Source organism: Hyperolius riggenbachi, chromosome 2 (assembly GCF_040937935.1).
Source record: "Hyperolius riggenbachi isolate aHypRig1 chromosome 2, aHypRig1.pri, whole genome shotgun sequence".
In the NCBI taxonomy this organism is placed as follows: domain Eukaryota; kingdom Metazoa; phylum Chordata; class Amphibia; order Anura; family Hyperoliidae; genus Hyperolius; species Hyperolius riggenbachi.
Window position 1 is genome coordinate 160,571,778 of NC_090647.1, and position 22,510 is coordinate 160,594,287.

The 22,510-nt window shown below is 45.2% G+C and overlaps 2 protein-coding genes across 7 annotated transcripts in view; both read right to left on the reverse strand.

The window, feature by feature from the left end:
• The window catches only part of LACC1 (laccase domain containing 1), a 41,499-nt gene extending 36,077 nt beyond the window's left edge, over positions 1–5,422 (reverse strand). The window contains exon 1 of one of the 2 annotated variants that reach the window (XM_068265230.1): positions 5,285–5,422. In XM_068265230.1, coding sequence (XP_068121331.1) covers positions 5,285–5,307 — 23 coding nt within the window. In that variant the 5' untranslated portion in view covers positions 5,308–5,422. Of the gene's footprint in view, positions 1–2,780; positions 2,856–5,284 lie in introns of those variants that run through there. The other variant, XM_068265231.1, reaches the window with a different exon arrangement.
• Positions 5,423–19,559: 14,137 nt separating this feature from the next.
• The window catches only part of CCDC122 (coiled-coil domain containing 122), a 108,728-nt gene continuing 105,777 nt past the window's right edge, over positions 19,560–22,510 (reverse strand). For all 5 annotated transcript variants that reach the window (XM_068267769.1, XM_068267770.1, XM_068267768.1 and 2 more), the window contains one exon: positions 19,560–21,020. In XM_068267769.1, coding sequence (XP_068123870.1) covers positions 20,871–21,020 — 150 coding nt within the window. In that variant the 3' untranslated portion in view covers positions 19,560–20,870. The remainder of the gene's footprint in view (positions 21,021–22,510) is intronic.

Consider the following 22,510-nt stretch of genomic DNA (forward strand, 5'->3'; position numbering starts at 1 on the left):
CTTGTTGTGCCCGTTGTGTAACATCGCGCATACCCGCCGGCTGGAAGAGGAAGGAAGATGTATTGGCGGAGCACTAGGGAGACATCGCTGGATCCATATCTCTGCATGGTGAGGTGAGTACATATCTTTAGAGGTTTTTATATGTGTCTGTTTACCTGGTTGCATGTTTGCATGTGGTTTGTAAGTGCCAGGGGTTATACCACCATGAGCTGAGGCCGGTAATGTATCATTAGCTTGCCTTTCACAATCTGATTACTGTAGCTTTCAGATCTGGCTCTGCCCCGGCTTATTACAGAAAACAAAACTGTCGGGCTGAATTTCAGATGACATCTGTAATCTTTAGTGATCCCAAATCCAGGCTTAAAGAACAAGTAAAGTGAAAGGGATGCTGTGGATGCTGCCATACTTGTTTCCTTTTAAACAATGCACACTGCCTGGCTGTCCTGCTAATCCTCTTTCTCTAATACCTTTAGCCATAGTCCCTGAACAAGCATGCAGATCAAATACCTGGCAACTGGTAGTGTTTAAAAGTAAATAAATATGACAGCCTTCATATCCCTCTCACTTCAAGTGCCCTTTAAAGGACAACTAAAGTTAGAAGGATATGGAGACTGCCATATTAATTTCCTTTTAAACAATACCACTTGCCTGGCTGTCATGCCGATCTATTTGGCTGCAGTAGTATCTACATAACACCAGAAACAAGCATGCAGCTAATCTAGTCAGATCTTACAATAATGTCAGAGACAACTGATCTGCTGCATGCTTGTTCACAGTCTATGGCTAAAAGGATTAGAGGCAGAGGATCAGCAGGACTGCCAGGCAACTGGTATTGCTTAAAAGAATATCAAAGAGGCAGCCTTCATATCTCTCTCACTTCAGTTGTCCTTTAATCCACTGGCGTTGTGACGGAGGTGCGGGGGGTGCGACCCGCACCAGGTGGGGTGACCCCAGCCGCCCTAGAGGGGGTGCGCTGCATGGAGGGGAGAGCCGCAGCCGCGGGGAGGGCAGTTTGACCTCTCCCTCCCTCTCCCAGGGCTGCCCTCCGTGCTCCCCCCTCCAGAATTCATAGAGCAATTCGCAGGGGAGCCTGTATACTAAATGACTCACCTCCCTGCGTTCCCATCGCCGCTCAGTCGCCGCTGGTCTTCTCCTCTCCGCAAACGCTGTTATGTTACACACACTGCTTCCTGTTTAGCCGGAAGCAGTGTGTGTAACAGCGTATGCGGAGAGGAGAAGACCAGCGGCGACTGAGCGGCGATGGGAACGCAGGGAGGTGAGTGGTTTAGTACACAGGCTCCCCTGCGCATTGCTCTATGAATTCTGGAGGGGGGAGCACGGAGAGCAGCCCTGGGAGAGGTCGGGCTGCCCTCCCCGCGGCTGCGGCTCTCCCCTCCATTAGGGGGGACACCTACCTATCTAACCTATACTGGGGGGCACCTACCTACCTATCCTATACTGGGGGGCACCTACCTAATCTAACCTATACTGGGGGGCACCTACCTATCTAACCTATACTGGGGGCACCTACCTAATCTAACCTATACTGGGGGGCACCTACCTAATCTAACTTATACTGGGGGCAGCTACCTATCTAACCTATACTGGGGGGGGGCACCTACCTATCTAACCTATACTGGGGGGCAGCTACCTATCTAACCTATACTGGGGAGCAGCTACCTATCTAACCTATACTGGGGGGCACCTACCTAATCTAACCTATACTGGGGGGCACCTACCTAATCTAACCTATACTGGGGGGCACCTACCTATCTAACCTATACTGGGGGGCACCTACCTAATCTAACCTATACTGGGTGGCACCTACCTATTCTAACCTATACTGGGTGGGGGGGGGCAGCTACCTATCTAACCTATACTGGGGGGCAGCTACCTATCTAACCTATACTGGGGGGCACCTACCTACCTATCTAACCTATACTGGGGGGCACCTACCTACCTATCTAACCTATACTGGGGGGCACCTACCTATCTAACCTATACTGGGGGCACCTACCTAATCTAACCTATACTGGGGGGCACCTACCTAATCTAACCTATACTGGGGGGCAGCTACCTATCTAACCTATACTGGGGGGGGGGGGCAGCTACCTATCTAACCTATACTGGGGGGCAGCTACCTATCTAACCTATACTGGGGGGCACCTACCTAATCTAACCTATACTGGGGGCAGCTACCTATCTAACCTACACTGGAGGCACACACCAATCTAACCTATACTGGGGGCAGCTACCTATGTAATCTATACTGGGGCACCTACCTATGTAACCTGTATTGGGGGCACCTACCTACCTAGCCTATACTGTTGGCAACTATACTGGCTACCTATATCGGAGGCACCTACCTAACTAACCTATACTGGGGGCACCTACCTATCTAACCTATGCTGGGGGCAACTATTCTGGCTACCTATATTAGCCCACTGCCTTACAGTTACCCCCACCCATGTCATGTCCACTGCTGCGTGCTTCGCTTTTTTGGGGGGGGGGGGGTGAATTATCCGCACCGGGTGTCAAACACCCTAGCTACGCCACTGCTTTAATCACATTATTAAGAATAGCCAGGTGTGCCTGGGGTACCTTACTGTCAGCATAACTGACAACCTTAGTGGCTTTCACAGTGCTGAATGCTCATATTAAGATCTGCACCTTGAAAATAGTACAAGTATACAAATACTGGGATACATATGTATGCAAGTAAAGGCTTGAGCAAGTGCTCAAAATACCAAATACATAAACAGGGTAACCATGTTACTTACTGTTCTTTGCTTGCAAGTCCTGAAAATGTCACCGTGAGCTGTTAGCAAACACACATTTTTACTTCCTTTAAATACAAGTGATTTAAATGACACTCTGCATACGTAGAATCCAAACCCCTCCCTCTTCTTTCCCACAAAGCCTCAGTCTGTTTCAGAACTGTTCACAAAGGTGTGGAAGTGCCAGCACTGACTTTCCCAGGGCTTTCTCGCTTAAGAAACACTATGTAAAGGTTTTTCTGGTTTCCTGCATTGTGACACAGTGCTGTAGGCTATCCATAAGCAGTAAGGGACACTATGGAAAACCCACATTATTACAAATACATACATATATATTTATAAATCAATAATAATAATAATACATATATACATTGCTCAGCATAAATGAGTACATCCCACTACATTTCTCAGAAAACCTTTAGTTTCCTTTCAGTATCAACATTTTATATGAGACTAGTAGACCTAAGCCCGTTTAAAAGCACACCGGCCTCGTGCGCGCGCACCTGCCCGACGCGCGCACACACGCCCGCCCGCTCGGCCCCCTGGCCAGTCCTGCTCCCTGTGCCAAGGCTGTCAGTGGACATGCGCAGTAGCATAAAGCATGGACCCCCCCCCACACACACAGGGACGCAGAGACACAGGGGAATTAGTAGATAGGATGCTGTACTACAAATAATCCCACAAATGTGGGCCATTGATTGCAAACAAGATTTGTTAATTTACACACACAAAAAACGTGATTTTCTAAAAAATTAATTCAAGCCCATGTTGCAGAAATGAGTACACCCCAATTATAGTCTTAGGAGAAAAGCTACACTTAAGACTACAAAATTCTAATTAACAGGCATTCAATCACAGGTGAGTCTAATGATTAATTTAACCACTAAGGAGCATGCGTACCTTATGGTAGTTATGTGCTGCTTCCGTAGCAATGCGTGTAACTTTAATTGTGGGCGGCCCTGTGAAGTATCGCTACAGTGATACTTCACTAGCGGCCGCTTCTATGCAAATGAACATGGTAATTGTCATAGTAGCGACCACTAGTGAAGTATTGCAGTAGCCTGCAATTAATGTTACGTGCATTGCTACGGTAGCAGCGCGCGTAGCTAACTTAAAGAGTAACTGTTAGCTCCCAAATTGAAATTTAAATCTCTATTGCAATGTTTTATTTAGTATTTAAGTGAGCCAAAAAGCCAATGCAGAACTTAAAAATCAATCTAATTTTTTTACTATGTAATCTTTTCCCCCAGCTCCGGACGCAAAGCCGCATATCAGATACTGCTTAGCATGCAGAGCATGCCTATGTCTGGCCGACCCCCCTCTCCCCCCCAGGACCAGGTGCCAATATATTCTCCCCACCAAACAGCTGACCGCTCTGACACGGAGAGAGAGCGGGAGCACTTCCAGCGCCGCCACCGCAGAGCAGCCGCCGCCGAGTCACATGTGATTCTCTCACATGTGAGAGAGATGCACGGCGGCGGCTGCTCTGCGGTGGCGGCGCTGGAAGTGCTCCCGCTCTCTCTCCGTGTCAGAGCGGTCAGCTGTTTGGTGGGGAGAATATATTGGCACCTGGTCCTGGGGGGGAGAGGGGGGTCGACCAGACATAGGCATGCTCTGCATGCTAAGCAGTATCTGATATGCGGCTTTGCGTCCGGAGCTGGGGGAAAAGATTACATAGTAAAAAAATTAGATTGATTTTTAAGTTCTGCATTGGCTTTTTGGCTCACTTAACCAGCTGAGCGGTCTGGACGAGCTCAGCTCGTCCAACACCGCCAGCGGCTGCCGCTCAGGCCCTGCTGGGCCGATTTTAATGAAATAAAAAGCAGCACACGCAGCCGGCACTTTGCCAGCCGCGTGTGCTGCCTGATCGCCGCCGCTCTGCGGCGATTCGCCGCGAGCAGCGGCGAAAGAGGGTCCCCCCAGCCGCCTGAGCCCAGCGTAGCCGGAACAAAAAGTTCCGGCCAGCGCTAAGGGCTGGATCGGAGGCGGCTGACGTCAGGACGTCGGCTGACGTCGATGACGTCACTCCGCTCGTCGCTATGGCGACGATATAAGCAAAACAAGGAAGGCCGCTCATTGCGGCCTTCCTTGTTTATTCTGGGCGCCGGAGGCGATCGGAAGATCGCCTCCGGAGCGCCCTCTAGTGGGCTTTCATGCAGCCAACTTTCAGTTGGCTGCATGAAATAGTTTTTTTTTTATTTAAAAAAAACCCTCCCGCAGCCACCCTGGCGATTTAATCAGAACGCCAGGGTGGTTAAATACTAAATAAAACATTGCAATAGAGATTTAAATTTCAATTTGGGGGCTAACAGTTACTCTTTAAGGTACATGGCAGCAAGCGATGCTAAGTAAGGCGCACATAACGCGCGCTCCTGCACATTAAAGGGGCACTATGGCGAAACATTTTAAAATTGAAAATATGTGCAAACGTAGACAAATAAGATGTATGTTTTTTGCAGAGTAAAATGAGCCATAAATTACTTTTCTCCTATGTTGCTGTCACTTACAGTAGGTAGTAGAAATCTGACATTACCGACAGATTTTGGACTAGTCCATCTCCTCATAGGGGATTCTCAGCAAGGCTTTTATTCTTTATAAAGATATTCCCTAAAAAGCATTTAAACAATGATGCTGGCCAGCTTCCCTGCTCCCTACACAGTTTTTTGGCAGTTGGACAGAGCAACTGCCATTCACTAAGTACTTTTGAAAATAAATAAATCCCTCATAATCCCTCCATGAAGGGCTGGTCCACACCGAGCGAGTTTTCTTGCATTTTTACAGCCGCTTGTGGCTGCGGATCGGCTAGGCTAATGTATTTCAATGGGGTGGTTCACACCAGAGCGGGAGGCGTTTTGCTGAAACGCATACTCCCAGGCTGAGGCATTTTTTGGATTGCGGAGGCGTTTCTGCCTTCAATGTTAAGTATAGGAAAAATGCAAACCGCTCTGAAAACCGCCAGTTCAGAGTGGTTTTGCAGGTGTTTTTGTTACAGAAGCTGTTTTTTTTTTTTTAAACACGGTTTTATTGAGATATATGCAAAATGTACATAATCATAAAAACAGTACAGTTAGTACAAGTATATCCACTCTATTTATAATTACAGGAGGTAAGAAATATTCAGACTAGCTGGTATTTGTTGGTACATTTGCCAAATTGGTGATCAACATAATACAACATTATATGCCAACGTGGCATATAAACTTATAAAACTAATCAACCTAGGCTGGTATTATACAACTCAAGTCATAGATAAGTGATAGAAGATTGCAACATATACATAAAGCATTACATAGTGACTGTAAGTGGTGATACGGTCCATTTACCCCAAACTTGTACAAATTTCCCAGGACAGTTCCTATGCTGATATACTACAGAAGCTGTTTAGTAACAGCTTTACTGTAACAATATATGCTCTGCATGTTCAGTAAGCCAGCACCTATTCAGTAGGAGACCTTGGGCAAGTCTCCCTAACACTGCTACTGCCTATAGAGCTCTCCCTAGTGGCTGCTGCTCTGGCGCTTTGAGTCCGCCAGGAGAAAAGCGCAATATAAATGTTATTTGTATTGTCTTGTCTACTACACAAAAAACGCTACCCAAAAACGCAAAACGTTAGGTGAAACGCTTCATAAAAATAAAAAAAGCGTTTCAAAAACCGCTAGCGTTTTGCGGATCTGCTAGCAGTTTTTGGTGTGCACCAGGCCGAAGAGATGGACTAGTCCAAAACTTGTCGCTTCTGTCAGATTTCTGCTACCTAGTGTAAGTGACAGCAACACAGGAGAAAAGTAATTTATGGCTCATTTTACTCTGGAAAAAACGTACTTCTTATTTGTTTATGTTTGCACATATTTGAAATTTTACAATTTTTTGCCACAGAGCACCTTTAAGCAGGGCAGCTTAATGAATCAAGCCCATCATCCCAGCAATGACATAATGACCACATCATTGTGAGACGTGATGTCTGTTATGTTGATGATGAACTATTAGTTTTACGTTTCAACTGTCTAGACCAGTGTTTCTCAACATTACTATAGTTAGGGATGGTCAGAAATGCCATTTTCCGATTCTAACAAAATTCCACATTCTGAGAAGGGTCTTTACAATTTCCGCGTAATTTTTTTTTTTTTTTGCTATTTTTGTCAATAACGTTGGTTAGTTTAAAAAAAATGATTTGTGCAGAATCCTCTATATTTTGCGGATGTAGGCTATTATGCGTAATTCGCCTTTCTGATTGGCAACTGCACTACACTTCCCGAATGCTCTCATTGACCTAATAATTCCCAGTCTTGTGATTGGCCTAAAAAATCTAAGGTCTTGGCACTAGAGATGGCCCGAACGGTTCGCCGGAGAACTTGTTTGCGCAAACTTAGCTGGTTCGAGTTTGCGGTGAACCGCGAACACTTAGCGAGTTCGACCAGCCCCCTGTACTACATCATTGGGCTAAACTTTGACCCTCTATATCACAGTCAGCAGACACATGGCAGCCAATCAGGCTGCACTCCCTCCTGGAGCCCTCCCCCCCTTATAAAAGGCAGCAGCGTCGGCAATGTTCTCACTCTGTGTGCTGCTGTATTAGTGAGAGAAGGGAGAGACATTGGAGAGATAGGGAAAGCGATAGTTAGGAGGTCTGTTAGCCTGCTACTTGCTGATATTTGTTGATGAAAAGCACCCCAAAACTGCTCTTTTGAGAGCTAATGTTCTTCTGATGTGTGTGTGTGTGTGTGTGTGTGTGTGTGTGTGTGTGTGTGTGTGTGTGTGTGTGTGTGTGTGTGTGTGTGTGTGTGTGTGTGTGTGTGTGTGTGCGTGCATGTGTGTGTGTGCCACTGACACACTGCATATACAGCCCTGTCTGTCACAGCTGGCCCATGCTAATTGCTGTACTGTGCCAGGCCCAGCACATTCAGTGCATACCTTTCACTGCCTCTGTGTGACTGCACTTTGTATTAAACCACCAGCTGTCAGGTCAAAAAAGTGTTCAGTACCTCACCTTTATCAAAATTAATGAGACATGGATCCCGAAGGGCTACTGCCTGCCCAAAGACTAAGTCAGTCCCCACACACAGCATCTCTGCCTGCACGCCGTGTGACTGCCTGCCCCAAGACTAAGTCAGTCCCCACACAGCATCTCTGCCTGCAGGCCACTTGACTGCCTTCTCTGCCACCACCAACAGGGTCCAGGACTCCAGGTGGATTCCTGAATTTTTATGACCGCTGCTGCTAGCAGTGGCTGCTACCAATAATAATAATAATTTTTCTGGTGCGTGTACATACCTAATTTTTCTGGCTGCACTGCAGCTGCAACAACAAAACTAAAGGCACGTACATGTGTCAATTCCCCTTCATGATTGTTACCTTGCCGCGGTGAAGGGGCTTGCGTATCACAATGAAGCAATGACCGGCTACATGAGTGTGTTGGGGGGCACACCTGACCCAAGATAATAAGGTCGTTGCTTCATTGTGGACAGTTGTTTTGTCATTGAGCTACCTTAGCCCGACCATATGGGCTTGAAAACCGCCATCGCCTGTACTCTCGCTATGGTGCGCACCAGTCCAGCACGGCCATCACTACACAAACAGCTGTTTGTGGTGCGTTACACAGTGAGCTTGGTCTGTCAGTGTGAAACAGTACACTTGACTACTTACACTAACTGCTGATCCATGTATACACACGCAAGATGTTTTCAAGCACTTTAGACCTCCAATTTAGCAATGCAATGTGATTTCTGCCTTTTAGGGATTATAACCCTGCTGTGCGTCAAATCCGTAATTTTCCCCGGTACTTTTGGCATGTATTCCACTCCGCCATGCCCCCCTCCAGGTGTTAGACCCCTTGAAACATCTTTTCCATCACTTTTGTGGCCAGAAACAGTGTTTGTAGTTTTTCAAGTTTGCCTGCCCATTGAAGTCTATTGCGGTTCGAAACGTTTGCAGGTTTGCAAACTTTTTCGGAAGTTCGAGTTCGAGGTTCGCGAACTGAAAATCGGAGGTTCGAGCCATCTCTACTTGGCACTCGATATTCCGTGGAATTCTGATTAATACTGCTTCTCTGATTGGCCCAATACTCCCGAGCCTTGTGATTGGCCTATAAATTCCTATTCTCGGAAATGCTGTATTATGTGGAACTGATTTCCAAATACCAATTTCCAAATACTGAATTACACCATGAAAAGTTGATTTCCGATTAGAAAGTTGGAAGTCAGAGTACCCCCTGTTGTGATTAACATTATCTCAAATACCTCTTGATCCATATATGGTGTATTTCTCAGGAGTACTTCATAATTGTGTATAAATGTTTTTCCAACATTATTCAATTATTTCATTTAACTATACATACTTATTCCCATTTGAATGTATACAATTTATCTTTTTTTTCATCTTAAAACTATAAGTGATTTACTATGACAAGTTCAGATTCCTCTGAGCTAATGTAAAGTATCCCCAGGGGTAAACATACCGTAAGTTGAGAATGTAGGGTCTTCTAGACAACCCTTTATGGGTGTTTCTACCATTTAATGAATAGCCATACTTTGCTAGTATATTACAAAGCCGTCTATTGAGTTTGTTTTGCAAGTTACTATGTACATTGTGACTGTGGAAATTCCTAGTGCTGCAGGAACACGTGAGTCACTCACACACAGTGATGTTCCTTCTGCCAGCACTTCTTTGTAACACGGTTTACATAGCATGAAAATTGTCTAAACATGCCATCAATATTCCTGAGCTTGTGTTCCAGGAAGTTGCTTGAATATGGCCCAGTGCACACCAAAAACCACTAGTAGATCCGCAAAACGCTAGAGGTTTTTGAAGCAGATTTCAGAGCGATTCTAGGCATGAGAGGTTTTCTAAACATGCCTAGCATTTTTTTGGAGCGTTTTTGTGTAGCAGATTTCATGTATTGTTACAGTAAAGCTGTTACTGTTACTGTAACAAAAACGCCTGGAAAACTGCTCTGATCTAGCGTTTTTCAGAGTGGTTTGAGCTTTTACTATACTTTACATTGAGGCAGAAACATTTCTGCAAACCGCAAAAGTGCTGCAGGACCCACGTTTGCAGTTTGCTAAAAACCTCAAACCGCTGATTTGCACCATCCCGTTACATTAGATACATTCGCCAAGCGTTTTCACAAGCGGCGGCTTTTTTTTGAAAATGCTACCAAAAACGCTTAGTGTGCAGAGAATTTTAAGCAGAGAATATAGGATATCACATTATATTAGAGAATATAGGCTAGTGCTTATTTATCAGTGATTGGCTTCTGTATACCTCCCAACATCTGAACAGGGATACATGGCTAAGCTTGCTGCTACTAATCGCAGATACTAAAGCTAAGTACACACATGCAATTAATGTCATCCCCCCAGGAATTCGGAGATCAATCCCTTGTGCGCAGGGGCGTAACTAGAAATCACTGGGCCTCCCTGCGAAACTTTGGATGCCCCCCTCTACACAGGTAAACTGAGAACCAATGTTATTCAGTTGGCTAGTGCACACTTGAATGTGTTTTCCTCATACTGATAAAAACAGACAGCAATGAACAGCTCTGGGATATGAGCACAGCCCTGTTCCCCTGCTGGGTGAATGCTTCACTTTCTCCTTCATTGGCAATGTCGGCTGTCATCTGTATCTAAACTGCTCCTCATCGATCCCGTTGTCGATCAGGAGAAGATCAGACATTTAGGAATTAATTGTCAGACCCTGTCAGTCGGATGGGAAATTGCATTATGTGTACCCAGCATGATGTCCTTCAATATTATTATACTGTATTGTGCGTGGCTGAGGGAGATCTTTCAGAAATCCCCCCACCCCCCTGAAAATCCTGGATTTGCCCTTGAACTGCATACAGAAAATTGACAGATGAGTGTGGTCCCAGTCTCCACTTATTGCACTCACTCTGTCCATCTCTGATAGAACAGAACTGGTTCTGCAGACTTCTCCAGCATCACCACAGTACACAGCACTTGGGGAGGGGTGGAGAGGCTCAGGGCAAGACACTGTACACAAGAGCCTGCTGCACAGTGAATAGGGGCTGTCTACAAATCTTTGTCTACAAAACTTTGTGCAATTCCTTATCAGTGGCTGAGCAGATGCAGTCATTATAACAATTGTGCAGAGAGCACAGTGCCTTGCGGTAAATCTGGCCCTGGAGATAATAAATTGTATGTGTGGTACAGCTAAGAAATAGAACATTAGTAGCAATGAAAAGTACAGGAAGAGTTAAGGAACCTCAGTTGTTAGCTATGCAAAAGAGTTGCTCTGAGCTATAGGACCAAAATTGGGTAGAATACAGTCCTGTTTTCTGAAGCACTTACACTGTCTGTCACTGTTTCTTGGCTGTTTTTGATTAGGTTTTACTGCAGGAACATTCAAAGGGTCATTATTTCTGTTTTGTTTTATAGCTTAACCACTTGAGGACTGCGGTGTTAACCCCCCCTAGTGACCAGGCTATTTTTACTTAATTGGGCCACTGCAGCTTTAAGGCAAAGCTGCAGGCCCGTACAACTCAGCTCACAAGTGATTCCCCCCTTCTTTTCTCCCCACCAACAGAGCTCTCTGTTGGTGGGGTCTGATCGTCCCCACATTGTTTATTTATTTTTTAATACATATTTATGTATGTTATTTTTAAATAAACTTTAATATTTTTTTTTTTTTACTTTCCTTCCCTCTCCCCTGCCGGCCAATCACGTGATCGGCTGTCATAGGCTTCTGCCTATGAGAGCCGATCGCTCTCTTGTCCTCCAGGGGGACAGCCGTGTCACACGGCTGTGCCCAGTACAGCGCTGTTGCTGATCGCAGCGCTGTACAAAGCAGTTAGACGGCGAATCTAATAGTCTCCCGAGCGGCGATCGCCGCATGGAGACTGAAGGCGGGGCGGAGCTCCGCCCCCGAGCAGAAGATGCGCGTGCAGCGTGCGCGCGATCTCCTGCTAGCCCCATAGAGGACAGTTCACGCCAATGGGCGTGGAGTGGTCCTGGGGTTGCCGCACTGCTCACCCCCATTGGCGTGGAGCAGTCGGCAAGTCGTTAAAAGAGTGTGGTTTCAAACCTGCAAATATGACAGAATGATGCAATGTTATAAAAAAATCTATATAACTGAAAATAAAAATATTAGACTCTTGTCTTTGCTACTAATTTTCTATTCATTATCTGTACTACACATAAAATTCTATAGTTTTCTTTAAAAGGCATTTTATTGATAAGTTGTGAAATTATCACTTAGGAGAAAAAGTAAATTGGATCTCCATCCTATGGTGTGCTGTACCTTACCCACACATTCCATGGCATGTACAGTATAACATGTCACTACTGAAGGTAGCAACAAGTCATAAGTGTCTCCTACTTGTAAACAATCTGCCAAATTACATACCGTGAAACTCTTGTGCTGGCCATGCATGACACAATAGCTTATTTTAGAGAATTGATCAGATTGACCAAAGTATCAGTGCAAAGCAATTGCATTGTGTGCATACATAAGAAATAACCTATTCTATCTGCTAAACAGGAACTATGAACTCTTTGTCATTGATTAACAGATAACTTGCATTCAGCTTCTGCATTTAACTTCACAATAGATTAGACTGTACAGTCTATCAAACTGATAATTGCTTGGCAGTTGTATTGTGCAGTATGTGTTCTGTATAAGCGCAGGCAGTGTCCCAAAGTTCATTTACCGCTACTTCTCCAGTGACAACGTAACTGTTTAATATGATTGAGGACAACATACATAAAAGATACGGCAAGAGGGAGGGCAACGGGGAAAGCCTCTGGAGGATACAGAGGCGCGTATGTATTACTGACCGCCGGCGAGTTGGGTGCAGGGAGAGCCGAATGAAGGCTAACCCTGCTGCAGCTCAAATCCCCAGCAGTGTTAAGGTAAACCTGAGATGGGCTATTTAAAAGATTTTATACTTACCCGGGACTTCCTTCAGCCCCATGAGCAGCGATGCATCCCTCGCCATTCTGAGTGCCTCCGCTCACCTAGTACTGAGCCAGATTACTGGGACAGATACCAGGTGAACGGAGGCACTCGGAACGGCGAGGCATGCACCAGTGCTGACGGGGCTGGAGGAAGCCCCGGGTAAGCATAAAATCTATTAAATAGTCCATCTCAGGTACACTTTAAATACCATTCCCTCTCTGAGTTGTAGACACTCGGAGGGAGAAGTAATTTGGGGTCTGGCTCTCATAATCACCCTTGCGTGGGGCGCGCACTATAGCACTAATGCTATAGCAGTTCCCAGTTTGGGTGCTCAGCACTGTGCGCCAAGCACCAAAACCACCTGCTTCACTAGAAGCTTCCCTCTTCTGAGGTAAGTACCCACATTGGGGTGTTTTTTCCCTTCAGGGTTACTTTAACCACTTCCCGACCGCCCACTACACAGGGGCGGCGGGGAAGTGGAGCCCTTCAGGACGGCCTCACCCACAGAGGCGGCGGTCCATTTAAGGGCATGGGCGGAGCGATCGCGTCATCCGTGACGCGATCCTCCGCCGGCGCCTGTCACCGCTCGCTCGCCGCAACATCCCGCCGGCTATACGGAAGCGCCGGCGGGATGTTAACCCCGCGATCGCCGCATACAAAGTGTATAATACACTTTGTAATGTTTACAAAGTGTATTATACAGGCTGCCTCCTGCCCTGGTGGTCCCAGTGTCCGAGGGACCACCAGGGCAGGCTGCAGCCACCCTAGTCTGCACCCAAGCACACTGATTTCTCCCCCCCCTGCCCCAGATCGCCCACAGCACCCATCAGACCCCCCCCCTGCCCACCCCCCAGACCCCTGTTTGCACCCAATCACCCCCCTAATCACCCATCAATCACTCCCTGTCACTATCTGTCAACGCTATTTTTTTTTTATCCCCCCCCCTGCTCCCTGCCCCCTCCTGATCACCCCCCACCCCTCAGATTCTCCCCAGACCCCCCCCCCCAGACCACCCCCCCCTGTTTACTGTATGCATCTATCCCCCTGATCACCTGTCAATCACCTGTCAATCACCTGTCAATCACCCGTCAATCACCCCCTGTCACTGCCACCCATCAATCAGCCCCTAACCTGCCCCTTGCGGGCAATCTGATCACCCCCCCACACCAATAGATCGCCCACAGATCCGACATCAGATCACCTCCCAAATCCATTGTTTACATCTATTCTCTCCTCTAAACACCCACTAATTACCCATCAATCACCCATCAATCACCCCCTATCACCACCTGTCACTTTTACCTATCAGATCAGACCCTAATCTGCCCCTTGCGGGCACCCAATCACCCGCCCACACGCTCAGATTGCCCTCTGACCCCCCCTTATCAATTCACCAGTGCATTAATTACATCTGTTCTTCCCTGTAATAACCCACTGATCACCTGTCAATCACCTGCCAATCACCTATCACCCATCAATCACCCCCTGTCACCCCCTGTCACTGCCACCCATCAATCAGCCCCTAACCTGCCCCTTGCGGGCAATCTGATCACCCACCCACACCATTAGATCGCCCGCAAACCCGCCGTCAGATTACCTCCCAAATGTATCGTTTACATCTGTTATCTTCTCTAAACACCCACTAATTACCCATCAATCACCCCCTATCACCACCTGTCACTGTTACCTATCAGATCAGACCCTAATCTGCCCCTTGCGGGCACCCAATCACCCGCCCACACGCTCAGATTGCCCTCAGACCCCCCCCCCCCTTATCAATTCGCCAGTGCATTAATTACATCTGTCCTTCCCTGTAATAACCCACTGATCACCTGTCAATCACCTGCCAATCACCTATCACCCATCAATCACCCCCTGTCACCCCCTGTCACTGCCACCCATCAATCAGCCCCTAACCTGCCCCTTGCGGGCAATCTGATCACCCACCCACACCAATAGATCGCCCGCAGATCCGACATCAGATCACCACCCAAGCGCAGTGTTTCCATCTATTCTCTCCTCTAAACACCCACTAATTACCCATCAATCACCCATCAATCACTCCCTATCACCACCTGTCACTGTTACCTATCAGATCAGACCCTAATCTGCCCCTTGCGGGCACCCAATCGCCCGCCTACACGCTCAGATTGCCCTCAGACCCCCCCTTATCAATTCGCCAGTGCAATATTTACATCTGTTCTCCCCTGTAATAACCCACTGATTACCTGTCAATCACCTATCAATCACCCATCAATCACCCCCTGTCACTGCCACCCATCAATCACCCCCTGTCACTGCCACCCATCAATCACCCGCTGTCACTGCCACCCATCAATCAGCCCCTAACCTGCCCCTTGCGGGCAAACTGATCACCCACCCACACCAATAGATCGCCCGCAGATCCGACATCAGATCACCACCTAAGCGCAGTGTTTCCATCTATTCTCTACCCTAAACACCCACTAATTACCCATCAATCACCCCCTGTCACTGCTACCTATCAGATTAGACCCCTATCTGCCCCTAGGGCACTCAATCACCCGCCCACACCCTCAGAATGCCCTCAGACCCCAGCCCTGATCACCTCGCCAGTGCATTGCTTGCATCTATTCCCCCCTCTAATCACACCTTGAGACACCCATCAATCACCTCCTGTCACCCCCTAGCACACCTACCCATCAGATCAGGCCCCAATTTGCCCCGTGTGGGCTCCTGATCACTCGGCCAAACCCTCAGACCCCCTTCCGATCACCTCCCCAGTGCATGGATTGCATCTATTTTCCCCTCTAACCACCCCCTGAGACACCCATCAATCACCTCCTGTCACCCCCCTAGCACTCCTATCCATCAGATCAGGCCCAATACAACCTGTCATCTAAAAGGCCACCCTGCTTATGACCGGTTCCACAAAATTCGCCCCCTCATAGACCACCTGTCATCAAAATTTGCAGATGCTTATACCCCTGAACAGTCATTTTGAGACATTTGGTTTCCAGACTACTCGCGGTTTTGGGCCTGTAAAATGCAAGGGCGGTATAGGAACCCCACAAGTGACCCCATTTTAGAAAAAAAAGACACCCCAAGGTATTATGTTAGGTGTATGACGAGTTCATAGAAGATTTTATTTTTTGTCAAAAGTTAGCGGAAATTAATTTTTATTGTTTTTTTTTCACAAAGTGTCATTTTTCACTAACTTGTGACAAAAAATAAAATCTTCTATGAACTCGCCATACACCTAACGGAATACCTTGGGGTGTCTTCTTTCTAAAATGGGGTCACTTGTGGGGTTCCTATACTGCCCTGGCATTTTAGGGGCCCTAAACCGCGAGGAGTAGTCTAGAAAACAAATGCTTCAAAATGACCTGTGAATAGGACGTTGGGCCCCTTAGCGCACCTAGGCTGCAAAAAAGTGTCACATGTGGTACCGCTGTACTCAGGAAAAGTAGTATAATGTGTTTTGGGGTGTATTTTTACACATACCCATGCTGGGTGGGAGAAATTTCTATGTAAATGGACAATTGTGTGTAAAAAAATCAAACAATTGTCATTTACAGAGATATTTCTCCCACTTAGCATGGGTATGTGTAAAAATACACCCCAAAACGCATTATACTACTTCTCCTGAGTACAGCGGTACCACATGTGTGGCACTTTTTTACACCCTAAGTACGCTAAGGGGCCCAAAGTCCAATGAGTACCTTTAGGATTTCACAGGTCATTTTGCGACATTTGGTTTCAAGACTACTCCTCACGGTTTAGGGCCCCTAAAATGCCAGGGCAGTATAGGAACCCCACAAATGACCCCATTCTAGAAAGAAGACACCCAAAGGTATTCCGTACGGAGTATGGTGAGTTCATAGAAGATTTTATTTTTTGTCACAAGTTAGCGGAAAATGACACTTTGTGAAAAAAACTATTAAAATCAATTTCCGCTAACTTGTGACAAAAAAATAAAAACTTCTATGAACTCACCATACTCCTAACGGAATACCTTGGGGTGTCTTCTTTCTAAAATGGGGTCATTAGTGGGGTTCCTATACTGCCCTGGCATTTTAGGGGCCCTAAACCGTGAGGAGTAGTCTTGAAACAAAAATGACCTGTGAAATCCTAAAGGTACTCATTGGACTTTGGGCCCCTTAGTGCAGTTAGGGTGCAAAAAAGTGCCACACATGTGGTATCGCCGTACTCGGGAGAAGTAGTACAATGTGTTTTGGGGTGTATTTTTACACATACCCATGCTGGGTGGGAGAAATACCTCTGTAAATGACAATCTTTTGATTTTTTTACACACAATTGTCCATTTACAGAGGTATTTCTCCCACCCAGCATGGGTATGTGTAAAAATACACCCCAAAACACATTGTACTACTTCTCCCGAGTATGGCGATACCACATGTGTGGCACTTTTTTGCACCCTAACTGCGCTAAAGGGCCCAAAGTCCAATGAGTACCTTTAGGATTTCACAGGTCATTTTGAGAAATTTCGTTTCAAGACTACTCCTCACGGTTTAGGGCCCCTAAAATGCCAGGGCAGTATAGGAACCCCACAAATGACCCCATTTTAGAAAAAAGACACCCCAAGGTATTCCGTTAGGAGTATGGTGAGTTCATAGAAGATTTTATTTTTTGTCAAAAGTTAGCGGAAATTGATTTTAATTGTGTTTTTTCACAAAGTGTCATTTTCCGCTAACTTGTGACAAAAAATAAAATCTTCTATGAACTCGCCATACTCCTAACGGAATACCTTGGGGTGTCTTCTTTCTAAAATGGGGTCATTTGTGGGGTTCCTATACTGCCCTGGCATTTTAGGGGCCCTAAACCGTGAGGAGTAGTCTTGAAACGAAATTTCTCAAAATGACCTGTGAAATCCTAAAGGTACTCATTGGACTTTGGGCCCTTTAGCGCAGTTAGGGTGCAAAAAAGTGCCACACATGTGGTATCGCCGTACTCAGGAGAAGTAGTATAATGTGTTTTGTGGTGTATTTTTACACATACCCATGCTGAGTGGGAGAAATATCTCTGTAAATGGACAATTGTGTGTAAAAAAAATTAACAAATTGTCATTTACAGAGATATTTCTCCCACCCAGCATGGGTATGTGTAAATATACACCCCAAAACACATTATACTACTTCTCCTGAGTACGGCAATACCACATGTGTGGCACTTTTTTGCAGCCTAACTGCGCTAAGGGGTCCAAAGTCCAATGAGCACCTTTAGGCTTTACAGGGGTGCTTACAATGTAGCACCCCCCAAAATGTCAGGACAGTAAACACACCCCACAAATGATCCCATTTTGGAAAGTAGACCCTTCAAGGTATTCAGAGAGGGGCATGGTGAGTCCGTGGCAGATTTCATTTTTTTTTGTCGCAAGTTAGAAGAAATGGAAACTTTTTTTTTTTTTTTTTTTCTCACAAAGTGTCATTTTCCGCTTACTTGTGACAAAAAATAATATCTTCTATGAACTCACTATGCCTCTCAGTGAATACTTTGGGATGTCTTCTTTCCAAAATGGGGTCATTTGGGGGGTATTTATACTATCCTGGAATTCTAGCCCCTCATGAAACATGACAGGGGGTCAGAAAAGTCAGAGATGCTTGAAAATGGGAAAATTCACTTTTTGCACCATAGTTTGTAAACGCTATAACTTTTACCCAAACCAATAAATATACACTGAATGAGTTTTTTTTTATCAAAAACATGTTTGTCCACATTTTTCGCGCTGCATGTATACAGAAATTTTACTTTATTTGAAAACTGTCAGCACAGAAAGTTAAAAAAATCATTTTTTTGCCAAAATTCATGTCTTTTTTGCTGAATATAATAAAAAGTAAAAATTGCAGGAGCAATCAAATAGCACCAAAAGAAAGCTTTATTAGTGACAAGAAAAGGAGCCAAAATTCATTTAGGTGGTAGGTTGTATGAGCGAGCAATAAACCGTGAAAGCTGCAGTGGTCTGAATGGAAAAAAAGTGGCCGGTCCTTAAGGGGTAGAAAGCCCTAGGTCCTCAAGTGGTTAAAGAGGAATGACTACCTCTACTTGTAGAATATTTTAGATCAAAAATATAAATAACAAATATGATAAAACATTCCTAGACTGGCCCTTATCAATAATGGAATCTCAGAACCCTTGGATATGAATCATTCCAACATTTGCCTAATGGATGCCTAATGATTACAATTCAAACACATCCTCGTAATGAGCAGCATATAGGCTGTAGGCCTCGCTTCCATTCGGGGCTGGTGTTCTGGGTCCGATATGGCATTCCAGTTAATGTGTGTGTGCGAATGTGAACCATATGCGTGTCGTCGGAGGCGGAACTATGTTCTTCTATGGAGGACCACACACGTTGTCAGAGAAAATGCTGCAAATTCAAGTTTTTTATGAATTCTGTACACCATTTTTGCATTAGGTGGAAAATAGCACAATAATTATTAATGAGCTGTTTCACCCAATGCAAATTTCAGCCACGTTTGGGGTCCAGAAAAACAGACACATTGTATACAGCAGTGTTGTGATTGCTCCCTGCCAGTTTAGCTGCTTCTCTGCCACTCTCTTTCTCTGGAAGTATTACTAAAGCTCACAGTGAAGTGTATTTTGGAGTAATGGCTGGAATATGATTAATAGACCATTGATTAATTAAAAGTGTTTAATAACAGGAAACAAAGGGAGCCACATATCTCTTCAGAAAGGGGCAACATAAGCCATGTATTCTTTATCAACGGGCAATTTGGGCTTAATATATATATATATATATATATATATATATATATATATATATATATATATATACATACATATATATATATATATATATATATATATACATACATACATATATATATATATATATATATATATATACTCACATTTTGATTTAAACCAAATGCCACTCAAAATTTGGTATTTAGAATAATATGGGGAAGGTGTTAAAATGCCAGGTTGTTATTGATAGGTTTCCTTATTAGTAAGAATTCTCTCACTTGGTTTCACCTGGAGAGGCTATAAGGAATAACAATAAAACAATGACGTTTCGAATGCCTACCAACAAAGTTGGCCAGTGGCACAGGAAATCACTACCTATTAGAGGCAAAGACTATAAAAAATTATTATTATTATTTTCAAGCTCTTATGTTTTCCAGAGTACTTTCCAGTATCAAGGATTGGCTTTTATAGGGACAACCTGTGCAATTCCCCAGCTGCAGAGTTTTTGGCAGGATAGCAACTCACCTGTCTGAGCTGGCTCCCCTCCTCCATTGGTCTGTGCACTCCGATTTTCATCCATGCAGGGGCGCCTCTTCTCTATGACCCGGCGCATGTTATTGCGTAGTACTAGTAACATGCCGCCGGCTAAGATCACTGAGAAGACGGGGCCAGCGTTGATGAAGACGGGAGTGCATGGAGTAATGAAGGAGAGGGCCAGCCCAGACAGGTGAGTTGCTATGCTGCTGAAAAGTTGAAGGGCCTCCAGGGACCACTATATAGTTAGAGGAGACCTGAGGGGAAGGGTGGCAGCATGGAGGCAGTGGGGAGGGAGGCAGTGAGGAGGGGGGATTTGCCAGAAATAAAGAGGCCCCTACCTTAATGCTGCTTACAGGGGCTCCCCTGGTTAATTTTGCCCTGGTGCTCAGGTTGTCACTAAAACCGGCCCTGTCAAGTATACAAAATCATGCTGGTAACTGTCCCTCAGTGGAGCTCAGTGTTTAGGTCTATTTCTTTGGGTGGGTGAACTAATTAACTTATTAGCTTGTTTTGGGGATTTGGGAGGAGACCAATGTGACCAAAGAAAACACACACAAACTTGGGGAGACCATATAATCTCCATTCAGAAGTCAGCACCCAGACCAAGGTTTGCATCTGGGTTCTAGTGCTGCAAGGTGCTATTCACTACACTACTATGCAAATTTTTATAAAACCTCCCTTATTCATTAAACAAATAATTTCTTTGTAGACCTCCTATCTGATAATGCTTCCAAGATGTCCAGACAGACAATCTCTATGTATCCCTACCTGAAAGATTTCTCCTCCCTCACGTTGTCTGCCTAATTTTAATGACAAACAGGAAATCATTTTGGCTGAGAGCTCTACTTATAATAACTTTAGGCAAAAAAAACCCCAACACATTGTGTATTAGGAGAAAATAATGTGTCAAAGTGACGCCTATTCTAGAACATGTATGTTTCACTGCTTGTTTCCGAGGCTCTCTCTAAGCCCCGATGCTGTTTTCTCCATCTGTGCAATATTCCACTGATACTGTCTTCTGTTCATCTGGGCATTGTTCAGTTGGGAGTGCAAGCGCTTCAGTATAGCATCATACCGCTTCTTCTGCACCTGTAACAAGTATTTCAGCATTTGCTTACACAATGATCTAATTTTACTAAAAACTTAAAAACAACTTGCCAGATCAGCTATTGTGTTTAGATTGCATGAATTTATTTTAACAGTTATGCAGGTGTACTCAGGATGCTGAAATGTGAGTAGGAGTCATTGCATGATTACATGACATAATATACAAGGGGCTTGATCACAAATCTGAGGGATTGCATGTTTTGACCCTTTTACTTTCTTTACATCGTCACACAGAATCAAGGGTGCTTGGATATCCATGATCCCGGATTCGAGTGGATTCGATCATGGCTCCACCCACTTCTGAATCAGCCGTGATCGTAATTACGGATGGAAACAGAATTCCCGAATTCGTATGCGTTCAATGGGGAGCTTTGGAGCCAGAATTTAAAGATGCTTTTAGATCTCAGCTATACTTATAGCTGAGAGTTGCGCGGCTAGCGGCGATGTGTCGTATCGGGTATGCGGAGATCTTCAATCAACTTAAAGAAGCGTCATTTTTATTTCACTTAACCCTTTGGGGAAATGGGTAAGGGGTACTTTGTACCCCTATACTCATTTCTCCTACGAGGGTGGCAGGCATCTAGGCATCCCCTTCTTAAAGGGGACTCCTAGATACCACCATGAACTCCACCCAGGAAGTCAGCGGCCCCGCCTCCTCCTGGGGCACCAGAAGTGGGATTGGACAAGAGCTCCGGAGGAGAAGGGAAGGCTTGTCCGCCCCTCTCCCCCGGAGCCCCCCCATACCATGGACCATGTGGGCTGGTATAGCTCAGGGTGCAAACCCCATGTGGCCGGGGATCCGCATTCTGGCTATCCCAGCCTGCATGGGGGGCAAGAGGTTAAAGAGGCTCAAGAGGTGGAACCCCGCATCATTTATATATATTTCCCACACTCTGAACATAAAAGAAAACTTACAAAAAATAGGCAAAGTTGCCAGGAATTTACAGAAAAAGCATAGAAGGTGCTGCTTGATAATAATTGGACTTGCCAAATTTTATACTTCCCACCTGCTGCTTCCCAAAACATGGTGGGTTAACCCCTACTCCCACCGATAACACACTGTACAAAAAATCTTAATTCAATGGGCGTGCAGTTGCGTTTACCATATATGAATATAAATGAATAAATTGTGAATAAAATCTTAATTTTATTTTATTTCAGTTTCAATCAGAGATCGACAAATAATCCTCACATCCTCTGTACCCACATACACTCAAGTCATACATGCATGGGGGTATTATGGTGTCCCATGAAAAATCAGATAAAATGACTAATTCATGAATCACAGATCCTTAAAAATTATAAAAAATGGAGCTAGCTGTCCAAACAATTAATAGATCCACTATTAAGATCCAAAAAATGCCAAAAAATGACTACGAATGACTACGAACCTATGTTAATATCACCTTACGACGTCCAGGCTTCAGTCACCATTGGATGTGACCGTTCGTGTACAGGTTCCACCGGGCAGA